Consider the following 12404-nt stretch of genomic DNA (forward strand, 5'->3'; position numbering starts at 1 on the left):
ATCCTTAGGACACTGGGCATTTTCATGCAATCCCGCCAGGCATAAGTATGTTTTTGACAACACAGAAAATGACGTCACTCGACCTTCAGCTATTTCCAGAAGTAAAGAAAATGAAAGAAGACAGTTCAAACTTGAAAACAAAAGAAGCATTTGCATTAGTTGATAATCAGGGGTCACACGCAGGAGTCACCCTGTCTAAATGTTTGCGCATGGACCTTGTTTTTTAGCTCACCTGTCACAAAGTGACAAGGTGAGCTTTTGTGATCGCGCGGCGTCCGTCGTCCGTCCGTGCGTCCGTAAACTTTTGCTTGTGACCACTCTAGAGGTCACATTTTTCATGGGATCTTTATGAAAATTGGTCAGAATGTTCACCTTGATGATATCTAGGTCAAGTTCGAAACTGGGTCACGTGCCGTCAAAAACTAGGTCAGTAGGTCTAAAAATAGAAAAACCTTGTGACCTCTCTAGAGGCCATATATTTCACAAGATCTTCATGAAAATTGGTCAGAATGTTCACCTTGATGATATTTAGGTCAAGTTCGAAACTGGGTCACGTGGGGTCAAAAACTAGGTCAGTAGGTCTAAAAATAGAAAAACCTTGTGACCTCTCTAGAGGCCATATTTTTCAATGGATCTTCATGAATATTGGTCAGAATGTTCACCTTGATGATATCTAGGTCAAGTTTTGAAACTGGGTCACGTGGGATCAAAAACTAGGTCATAGATCTAAAAATAGAAAAACCTTGTGACCTCTCTAGAGGCCATATTTTTCATGAGATCTTCAGAGTATTGGTCAGAATGTTCACCTTGATGATATCTAGGTCAAGTTCGAAACTGGGTCACGTGGGGTCAAAAACTAGGTCATTAGGTCTAAAAATAGAAAAACCTTGTGACCTCTCTTGAGGCCATATTTCTCAATGGATCTTCATGAAAATGGTCAGAATGTTCAGCTTGATGATATCTAGGTCAAGTTCGAAACTGGGTCACGTGGGGGTAAAAACTAGGTCAGTAGATCTAAAAATAGAAAAACCTTGTGACCTCTCTAGAGGCCATATTTTTCATGAGATCTTCATGAATATTGGTCAGAATGTTCACCTTGATGATATCTAGGTCAAGTTCGATACTGGGTCATGTGGGATCAAAAACTAGGTCAGTAGGTCTAAAAATAGAAAAACCTTGTGACCTCTCTAGAGGCCATATTTCTCAATGGATCTTCATGAAAATTGATCAGAATGTTCACCTTGATGATATCTAGGTCAAGTTCGAAACTGGGTCACGTGCGGTCAAAAACTAGGTCAGTAGGTCTAAAAATAGAAAAACCTTGTGACCTCTCTAGAGGCCATATTTTTCATGAGATCTTCATGAATATTGGTCAGAATGTTCACCTTGATGATATCTAGGTCAAGTTCGATACTGGGTCATGTGGGATCAAAAACTAGGTCAGTAGGTCTAAAAATAGAAAAACCTTGTGACCTCTCTAGAGGCCATATTTCTCAATGGATCTTCATGAAAATTGATCAGAATGTTCACCTTGATGATATCTAGGTCAAGTTCGAAACTGGGTCACATGCGGTCAAAAACTAGGTCAGTAGGTCTAAAAATAGAAAAACCTTGTGACCTCTCTAGAGGCCATATTTTTCACGAGATCTTCATGAAAATTGGTGAGAATGTTCACCTTGATGATATCTAGGTCAAGTTTAAAAGTGGGTCACGTGCCTTCAAAAACTAGGTCATTAGGTCAAATAATAGAAAAACCTTGTGACCTCTCTAGAGGCCATATTTTTCAATGGATCTTCATGAAAATTGGTCAGAATTTTTTATCTTGATGATATCTATGTCACATGTGCTGAAAAACTAGGTCACTTTGTCAAATAATAGAAATAACGACGTCATACTCGGTTCAACACTGGGTCATGTGGGGATAGGTGAGCGATTCAGGACCATCATGGTCCTCTTGTTTTGTTTTATTTTTAGCTCACCTGTCACAAAGTGACAAGGTGAGCTTTTGTGATCGCGCGGTGTCCATCGTCCGTCGTGCGTCCGTCCGTAAACTTTTGCTTGTGACCACTCTAGAGGTCACATTTTTCATGGGATCTTTATGAAAGTTGGTCAGAATGTTCATCTTGATGATATCTAGGTCAAGTTCGAAACTGGGTCACGTGCGGTCAAAAACTAGGTCAGTAGGTATAAAAATAGAAAAACCTTGTGACCTCTCTAGAGGCCATATAGTTCACAATTTCTTCATGAAAATTGGTCAGAATATTCACCTTGAATATATCTAGATCAAGTTCGAAACTGGGTCACGTGCCATCAAAAACTAGGTCAGTAGGTCTAAAAATAGAAAAACCTTGTGACCTCTCTAGAGGCCATATATTTCGCAAGATCTTCATGAAAATTGGTCAGAACGTTCACCTTGATGATATCTAGGTCAAGTTCGAAACTCCGTCACATGCCATCAAAAACTAAGTCAGTAGGTCAAATAATAGAAAAACCTTGTGACCTCTCTAAAGGCCATATTTTTCATGGGATCTGTATGAAAGTTGGTCTGAATGTTCATCTTGATGATATCTAGGTCAAGTTCGAAACTGGGTCACGTGCTGTCAAAAATTAGGTCAGTAGGTCTAAAAATAAAGAAACCTTGTGACCTCTCTAGAGGCCATATATTTCATGACATCTTCATGAAAATTGGTCAGAACGTTCACCTTGATGATATCTAGGTCAAGTTCGAAAGTGGGTCACATACCATCAAAAACTAGGTCAGTAGGTCAAATAATAGAAAAACCTTGTGACCTCTCTAGAGGCCATATTTTTCATGGGATCTGTATGAAAGTTAATCTGAATGTTCATCTTGATGATATCTAGGTCAAGTTCGAAAGTGGGTCACGTGCCATCAAAAACTAGGTCAGTAGGTCAAATAATAGAAAAACCTTGTGACCTCTCTAAAGGCCATATTTTTCATTGGATCTGTATGAAAATTGGTCTGAATGTTTGTCTTGATGATATCTAAGTCAAGTTCGAAACAGGGTCATGTGCGGTCAAAAACTAGGTCAGTAGGTCTAAAAATAGAAAAACCTTGTGACCTCTCTAGAGGCCATACTTGTGAATGGATCTCCATAAAAATTGGTCAGAAAGTTCAACTTGATGATATCTAGGTCAAGTTTGAAACTGGGTCACATGCCATAAAAACTAGGTCAGAAGGTCAAATAATAAAAAAACCTTGTGACTTCTCTAGAGGCCATACTTTTCATGGGATCTGTATGAAAGTTGGTCTGAATGTTCATCTTGATGTTATCTAGGTCAGGTTTGAAACTGGGTCAACTGCGGTCAAAAACTAGGTCAGTAGGTCTAAAATTATTTAAATCTTTTGACCTCTCTAGAGGCCGTATTTTTCAATGGATCTTCATGAAAATTGATCTGAATGTTCACCTTGATGATATCTAGATCAGTTTCGAAACTGGGTCACGTGCGGTCAAAAACTAGGTCAGTAGGTATAAAAATAGAAAAACCTTGTGACCTCTCTAGAGGCCATATTTTTCATGAGATCTTCATGAAAATTAGTGAGAATGTTCACCTTGATGATATCTAGGTAAAGTTCAAAACAGGGTCACGTACCTTCAAAAACTAGGTCCATTGGTCAAATAATAGAAAAACCTTGTGACCTCTCTAGAGACCATATTTTTCAATGGATCTTCATGAAAATTGGTCAGAATTTTTATCTTGATAATATCTAGGTCAAGTTCAAAACTGGGTCACATGAGCTCAAAACCTAGGTCACTATGTCAAATAATAGAAAAAACGATGTCATACTCAAAACTGGGTCATGTGGGAAGAGGTGAGCGATTCAGGACCATCATGGTCCTCTTGTTTCTTTTGCTAGAGGGGAGTCAATTTTCAGCACTTTCTAACGATTTGAAACTACCTGGGCTTTAGCACTACATGTCAGCTTTGTATCTATGAAAAAACATATTTCAACTCGGAATAAACACAAATCCCACAGGGGTCTGTAACGGAGCAAGGGTATAAGGAGATTTTTGGAACTTCGTCAAATCGTTCAAAAGGTCCTTTTTGATGTTGTCTGAAAGTGTCAGTATATGTCTCGGATGTAAGATATTTCCGTATTTTAGAGCTGCAGACCTAGACATTTCAGAAATAATTTCAAAATCAATTTTGTGTAATGTTGATTCTACGAAAGCGTGAAAGGGCCATCAGACACTTATACGTATTATGACGTTACAGGTGCGGAAAGGATATTAAAACCATTCTTATTGTTAATTTAAAAATCAAATGTTATTTCAAGGATTTATATGTACTGATGTTTCATTTGAATACAAGTTGTGAATTTAATGTTTAATCAAGTCCATAATGAGGATTTTTTATGAATTGCAGCTTTATTTGACAAGACTCAGGTTTATGTGATACATCAATATATAGGTTTCCTGGGGTTGTACTTGAAATTGTTTGAATTTTAAGATATAATGGTCTTTCAAGAAATAAAGTCTAAATAGAAACTTGCTGATGTCTAAATAACCTGAAAGTTGCAACTGAAATAAGCTATTGGCTTTTGTGATAATTTGAAAATTAAATGATATCAAAAGTTCCTGTTACCACCCTCTCAGTAATTATGTCTCGCCCCCCCTGGGGGAGACATACTGTTTTTGCCCGGTCCATCCGTCCGTCTGTCCGTCACACTTCATTTCCGATCAATAACTGGAGAACCATTTGACCTAGAACCTTCAGACTTCATATGGTGGCAGGGCATATGGAGTAGACGACCCCTATTGTTTTTGGGGTCACTTCATCAAAGATCACAGGGGCCTGAACATTGAAAACCATTTCCGATCAATAACTTTAGAACCATTTGAACCAGAATGTTGAAACTTCATAGGATGATTGGACATGCATCGTAGATGACCCCTATTGATTTTGGGGTCACTCTGTTAAAGGTCAAGGTCACAGGGGCCTGAACATGGAAATCCATTTTCGGTCAATAACTTGAGAACCATCTGACCTAGAACCTTTAAACTTCATAGTTTGATTGGACTTGCAGAGTAGATGACCCCTAATGTTTTTGGGGTCACTCCATGAAATGTCAATGTCACAGGGGCCATCTGTCCATCACACTCCATTTCCGATCAATAACGAGAACCATTTGACCTACAGCCTTCAAACTTCATAGGGTGATAGGACTTACAGAGTAGATGACCCCTATGGCCTGAACATAGAAAACTCATTCCAGTCAATAACTTGAGAACCACTTGACCCAGAATGTTGAAACTTAGTAGGATGATTGGACATGCAGAGTAGATGACTTTCGCTCTTGTTCCCTATTGACTTCTTGCCTATATGACTATGCAGTGGGGGGAGACGTGCACTTTTCTACAAAAGCATCTTCTAGTTTGGAATGGTGTTTGAAGCGAATGATATTGTTTGATATTAAAAGGGAATTAGAGAAAAAAACAGTATTACAGAAATTTTTATCAAACCGTAAAAGAGTAAACAAGCAAATTTAGTGAATTGGTATCCCCCGCCAGACAGGATAAAGGTTTAACCTTTGAAGAAGCATTCTCTGACTGCAAAAAGTACTTGCAATAAATGCAAATGAATTTCAGTCTTTTTGAAAGCTACTGGTATTCATTCTAAATTATTGATCGAAAACCATTTTTAGCTTGACTATTCAAAGAATAGGGGAGCTGTCCTTTGACTCGCCTCGGCGTCGGCGTGAGCGTCACACAAACGTTAAAGTTTGCGTACCACCTCAAATATTTTCAAAGTCCATTGAGATATTGCTTTCATATTTTGTATACTTGTTTACCATCATGACCCTAGTCTGTAAAAAGGAGGAGGCAACTCTATCAAGCATTTTGACTGAATTATGGCCCCTTTATTGTAATGTTAAAGTTTGTGTACCACCCCAAATATTTTCAAAGTCCATTGAGATGTTGCTTTCATATTTTGTATACTTGTTTACCGTCATGACCCCAGTCTGTAAAAAGGAGGAGGCAACTCTGTCAAGCATTTTGACTGAATTATGGCCCCTTTATTGTAATGTTAAAGTTTGCGTACCACCCCAAATATTTTCAAAGTCCATTGAGATATTGCTTTCATATTTTGCGTACTTGTTTACCATCATGACCCCAGTCTGTAAAAAGGAGGAGGCAACTCTATCAAGCATTTTGACTGAATTATGGCCCCTTTTCGACTTAGAATGCTTATTGTAGTGTTAAAGTTTGCGTACCACCCCAAATATTTTTAAAGTCCATTGAGATATTGCTTTCATATTTTGCATACTTGTTTACCATCATGACCCCAGTCTGTTAAAGGAGGAGGCAACTCTATCAAGCATTTTGACTGAATTACGGCCCCTTTTCGACTTGGAATATGCTTATTGTAATGTTAAAGTTTTACTCATAGCTTATATTATACTATCAAGCACTGAGAATAGTCGAGCGCGCTGTCATCTGACAGCTGTTCTATATTTAGTAACAATGACCTTGACCCAACCTACCTAAAATGAAACAAAAAAATGGTTCTCAGTGAAAGCTACCTATTTACCAAGTTTTGTTGTTTTACCTCATTCCTATATAAAGTTATTGTGAGAAAAACTCTTTTCTGTTTTTGTGCCCCCCATGAGTGGTGGGGGGCATATAGATTTGGTCATGTCCGTCCGTCTGAAGTTCGTGACGTGCCTAGCTCAAAAAGTATTTGATATAAATTGATGAAACCTTGCATGAGTCGTTATCATGATATGAACTTGCACACCTCCTATTTTTCATCTGGCTCCACCCCCTAATTTTAGTTATGGCCCCTGAAATAGTCAAAAATGCACATTTCACCTTGTGACACGCCTAGCTTAAAAAGTATTTTATATAGATTCATGAAACCTTGAATGAGTCTTAATCATGGTGTGAACTTGTGCACCTCCTATTTTTTGTCTTGCTCTGCCTCCTATTTTCAGAGTTATGGCCCCTAAAATAGTCAAAAATGCACATTTTCACCTTTTGACGCACCTAGCTCAAAAAGTATTTAATGTAAATGGTTGAAAACTTGCATAAGTCTTTATCATGATATAAACTTGCACACCTTTTGTTTTTTGGACGACTCCACCCCCTATTTTAAAGTTATGGCCCCTGAAGTAGTAAAAAAAAATGCACATTTTCACCTAATTATGTGCCTAGCTCAAAAAGTATTTAATGTAAATACATGAAACCTTGCTTGAGTCTTTATCATGATGTGGCCTTTCACATTCGGCATTTTTGTTGAGAATCTTTGCGCTTATTACAGAGTTATGGCCCTTGAAATAGCCAAAATAGTGGATTTTTTGTTTGTGATGCTCATAGCTCAAAAGTATTTGGCTGGATGGACAGAAAATGGTCTATTTATATAATATATATATTATAAGTACAAAGGGTCATGAATCGTGTCTTCCTTTACCAATCTAAATGAAACTAGAAGGGCAACATTTTCCTATAGCAGTCAACGTTACTACCGTGTTTTATTGAAATCCTTCTATCCTTGTCTGAGATATGACTCCAGATGGACAGAAAATGGAATAAAACACTATATAATGTATGTTAAATGGGCCATAAATCTTGTCCTACTCATGCAATCTGATTGAAACTTGCAGGGTGGCATTTCCCTACAGCAGTTAACATTTCTACCATGATTTATTTAAAAACTCTATCATGTCATACATGGTTTCGGACGGACAGACTTACAGATGGATGGACAATGCCAAAACTATATCCCTCCAATTTCAGTGGGGAATAATAATGTTCTAACAAAACACAAAATATTCTTTGTTTAACTATTAAATTACAATGTTTAACATGTTACCTCTATTAATGTGAAAGTGTAACAATTTGGTGTTGGATCCTTACTGATTTCTAATCTGCTGTCTTATTGTTTGAATCCCACTATTTCAGTTGCATCATTACTAAATTGCCTGCATCAGTTAAAAACAGAAAACACACGTCTAGAGGAATATGTTCGGAATTTAATGTCACGGCGGGATCACTTACTTGCTGTCAATGCTAGACTGTCTCTACCATTCAACTCGAACGAAAGTGCGAATTCGACTGGAGCACAAGGGGATAGTAATGATGTAGCGGGGAGAGGGGAGACAACTCCAGATCATGTTGAACCAAAGATAGATAACATCTCAGATGATGATGATAGTCCTATAAATGTGGTGGTATGTTTTAAACAGTAATTATATGATGATAAGGTGAATATTGAATTTTACACAAATGATATTCAGTGGGGCTGCATCACTTTCTTTGGAGCGAATCACTTTTTGTGGACAGCGTGACAAGTTACCAACTATTTAGACAGCAGAATCCGTGTCATAAAATATCATTTATTGAGTAATTCAGTGGTATATTTAACAGGTATTGTAAGATGATGAGGTTGGTCAGGTCTGTAGACCTGGATATTCACCAGTGTTACCTTACAGTAAAGCTTTTATTTTATGACCACTTATAAAATAGCAGTGCAGATGGTACCTGTTAGATTGTCCATAAGTAAAAATGTTTACAGGCAGCAGGTACACAGTTTTATTGAAAGTTAAAAGAATACTGATCTGATTATGCGTTTTTTGAAACCAGATATGATTGGCTTTGTTTGAGTTTATTTTGAAGAATAGTTCATCCTTTTAGTTTCTTCACAAGAATATCACTTTCTGTGGACCTACAAGTGACCAGTTACTGACCAAGGAGATAAGCAGAACTTTAAAGTCATAAAATTATAATATCATTTATTGAGTGATTCAATGGTTATATTATCATTTATTGATAAATTCAGAATTATATTATCAATAGCTGAATAATTCAGAGGTATATTATCATTTATTTTAAGACAACCCAATTTTCTTATTAAAACAAGAAGACTGAAAACTGTGTGTTATTATATAATAATTCATTGTTGTAAGTCACAGTTATTAGGACATAGCATCAAACGTCACAGTGGCGTGATGGAAAAGAGAACAACACAAAGGATGTACATAATATCATTGATAATGTGTTAGAATCAAACTAATATAATCTCAAACAGTGATTTGCTCTTGAATAAAATCATTGTCATTTAGAGGAGTATTATTATATCACTTGGGCTGTGCCCTCGTGATAATATTCTTTTGCATCTGAACTCCCAAACATTGATATTATTCAAAAACAGATCACTGTTTGGGATATATTATCTCTTAATCGAATAATTCAATGGTATATTGTCATTTATCAAATATTTTGATGTTTTTCAACCTTTAGAATCAAGAGCTAAAATATGGCTTTTCTTGCAGTACTTTATGTACTACTTTGATTCTTGAATCCCAGTCTGGGCCCTGCAGAACAAGTATTTTCTGTACAACCTCGATACTTGAAACCCGTGTCTGGGCCCTGCAGAACAAGTATTTTCTGTACAACTTTGATACTTGAAACCCCTGTCTGGGCCCTGCAGAACAAGTATTTTCTGTACAACTTCGATACTTGAAACCCCTGTTTTGGCCCTGCAGAACAAGTATTTTCTGTACAACTTTGATACTTGAAACCCCTGTCAGGGCCCTGCAGAACAAGTATTTTCTGTACAACTTTGATACTTGAAACCCCTGTCTGGGCCCTGCAGAACAAGTATTTTCTGTACAACCTCGATACTTGAAACCCCTGTCTGGGCCCTGCAGAAGAAATATTTTCTGTACAACCTCGATACTTGAAACCCCTGTCTGGGCCCTGCAGATTCTGTACAACCTCGATACTTGAAACCCCTGTTTGGGCCCTGCAGAACAAGTATTTTCTGTACAACTTTGATACTTGAAACCCCTATCTGGGCCCTGCAAATCCAGTATTTTCTGTACAATTTTGATACTTGAAACCCCTGTCTGGGCCCTGCAAATTCAGTATTTTCTGTACAACTTCGATACTTGAAACCCCTGTTTGGGCCCTGCAGAACAAGTATTTTCTGTACAACTTTGATACTTGAAGCCCCTGTCAGGGCCCTGCAGAACAAGTATTTTCTATACAACTTTGATACTTGAAACCCATCTGGGCCCTGCAAAACCAGTATTTTCTGTACAACTTTGATACTTGAAACCCTTGTCTGGGCCCTGCACATCCAGTATTTTCTGTACAACTTTGATACTTGAATCCCAGTCTGGGCCTCAAAACAAAACAGTATTGTCTGTACTAGTACTGCTTTGGTACAATAAACCCCTATCTGGGCCCCACAAATTAAGTATTTTCTGTATACAACTTCGATACTTGAATCTGTGTCTGAGCCCTGCAAAACAGGTATCTGGGCCCAAAAATACAGCTTTGATACTTGAAATCCATGTCTGGGTCCCACAAAACCGGTATTTGCTGTTACACTTTAATATACTGGGACCCCTTTATAACGCTGTTGTTGGGGTCCAAGGTTCGAGACCCCCGGATTTAGCGGGGTTAAATTTATAACGCGGGTTGGCGGTATATGCGATACCCCACCCACCTGTAATGCATTAGACGCATTTTGAAAGCTGCTTCATGTTGTTGGAGAAATTCTATGCTTATAAACAGGACATTTATTTAACATATAATGCTACTGAAGAATATGAAAAAAAAAAGATTGTAACGCTGTGTCAGCCTTCCATTTCGTCGTGATTCTGAAAGAAAGTTGAAATTCTGAATCCCGGAAATAAACATGTAAACTGTGTGAGAAGCATGCGGTTGTGAAAAGTACAATAGCGCGGGATTTTTAAACACATGGAATATAAATAAAAATATAAGAAAGAGAAATTGTTAAAATAGAAAATGGATAAAAGAATCAATCTCAATATGGCTTTTCAGTGTATCGAATCTTCGTTAGTTCCAATGTATGAATGGGATGATTACGAAAACAGCTGCAGTTTATTGCAAAAATGGGCATGCTTTTTACTTTTTATTCACTCAATTTTTCATGTTGCCCGCTTAATTGGTGCAAACTTAAACGGTTTGATAGTTGACTGACCAATTTTACACACGTGTTATGCCAACAATCTAATTTTGACACAGTCCTGATTGCCTAATTGACACATGCCTTAAACATGTACTGGTATCGGATCGGTATCCGAACAGTAACAGTATCCGAATTCTCGTAATTTCTCCTTTCATGTAACCCTTCATAAAGGGAGTACTATATGTTTTGGAAGGCTGTTTCACAAGCAAGCATCAAGCGAAATTTCGTTCATCAATGGCAAGTGTTTACAGAGAAATTCTACCTTCTTTATTAAGCAATCAACTTTCTGTTTTGTTTACATCTGAGGGATTCCACATGACACACATGCGCGGAAGACAAACCCATGTTTGTCCAATTCCAGGGAGGTAAATCCTGAGCTTATGATTTGCACTCCGTTGTAGAATTACTCTCTCTTTATAATTAGATAAAAATTATATTGCTATTGCATCACATGGATATTAAGTTACAAGGTAGAGCGCTCGCTTCAGGTGTGAGAGGTCGTGGGTTCGAATCCCAGCCTCCTCTTAAACTTTTATCTTTTTCTTTATTACTTTTTTAAAATCTATATAACACAGCTTAAGGACTTAAAATCAATATAAAACTCCCATATACTGGGGGTACAATGTATACAGTAATCAAATAAACTATTGTTTACAAGCTAGACAAATACACGATGTGAAAGGTGCTTGTCTGAAGTGTTGCATAATATGATTGTACAGGTGATGTGCGGTACCGTACGTAACGGAACGGAAGATAGCCACACCCTGTACGATTTATGGGGAAAAGTAGTAAAGGTTAATTACATAACTTAAAATCAAAATTATAAAAGATTTTCAGTCAAAACAATTTTAAAGCTGCTTAAAAAACCATTTATCGGAAACTGGTACTGTAGATAAACCAATTAACGTTAATTAGATAGCCCTTTCGGAGCCCCTGTTTTTGGACGCATGCGCAGATAAGGCTGGTATTGTTTACATCCTTGCGAAGAGTAAAGACTAGGGTTTAACGATTTGTAGATTAGTTTTGTTAACAATTTGTATTTAAAAATAGATATAATGAAAACCCTCATTTTTTATCGGAAACTGGTCTGAAACCAGTATTCAAAGTTTAACAAAGGCATTACACAAGCAAGTAAGCTAGCAGACGATTATTTATTTTTGTCACAATTGTCATGGAAAAGGTGTTAAGATAAACAGGTAGTTTTATAACTGGTTATGATCAAAATAAATTACCTCCGCAAGCGCTGATTTTTTATAGTTTTTTATTTATTTATTTTTTTGGTCTTGGAAAATTTGGGAGCCAAGAGCGTACCGCATTATACCGAATACCACAGTATATCGAATAGCGTTATAAAGGGTTTCGAGTGTACTTGCTCCCTGTCTAAGCCCCGTAAAACCACTGTTTACTGATATACTTTGATACTTAATCCCTGTCTGTGCCCCACA

General features: G+C 37.4%; 1 protein-coding gene across 1 annotated transcript in view; it reads left to right on the forward strand.

The window, feature by feature from the left end:
• Positions 1-12404, forward strand: part of LOC123531414 (protein AF-10-like) — a 114281-nt gene that overhangs the window by 89248 nt on the left and 12629 nt on the right. Inside the window, exon 16 of the mRNA XM_045312347.2 lies at positions 7923-8191. Coding sequence (XP_045168282.1) covers positions 7923-8191 — 269 coding nt within the window. The remainder of the gene's footprint in view (positions 1-7922; positions 8192-12404) is intronic.

The sequence above is a fragment of the Mercenaria mercenaria genome, chromosome 11 (assembly GCF_021730395.1).
Source record: "Mercenaria mercenaria strain notata chromosome 11, MADL_Memer_1, whole genome shotgun sequence".
NCBI classification, from domain to species: Eukaryota; Metazoa; Mollusca; class Bivalvia; order Venerida; family Veneridae; genus Mercenaria; species Mercenaria mercenaria.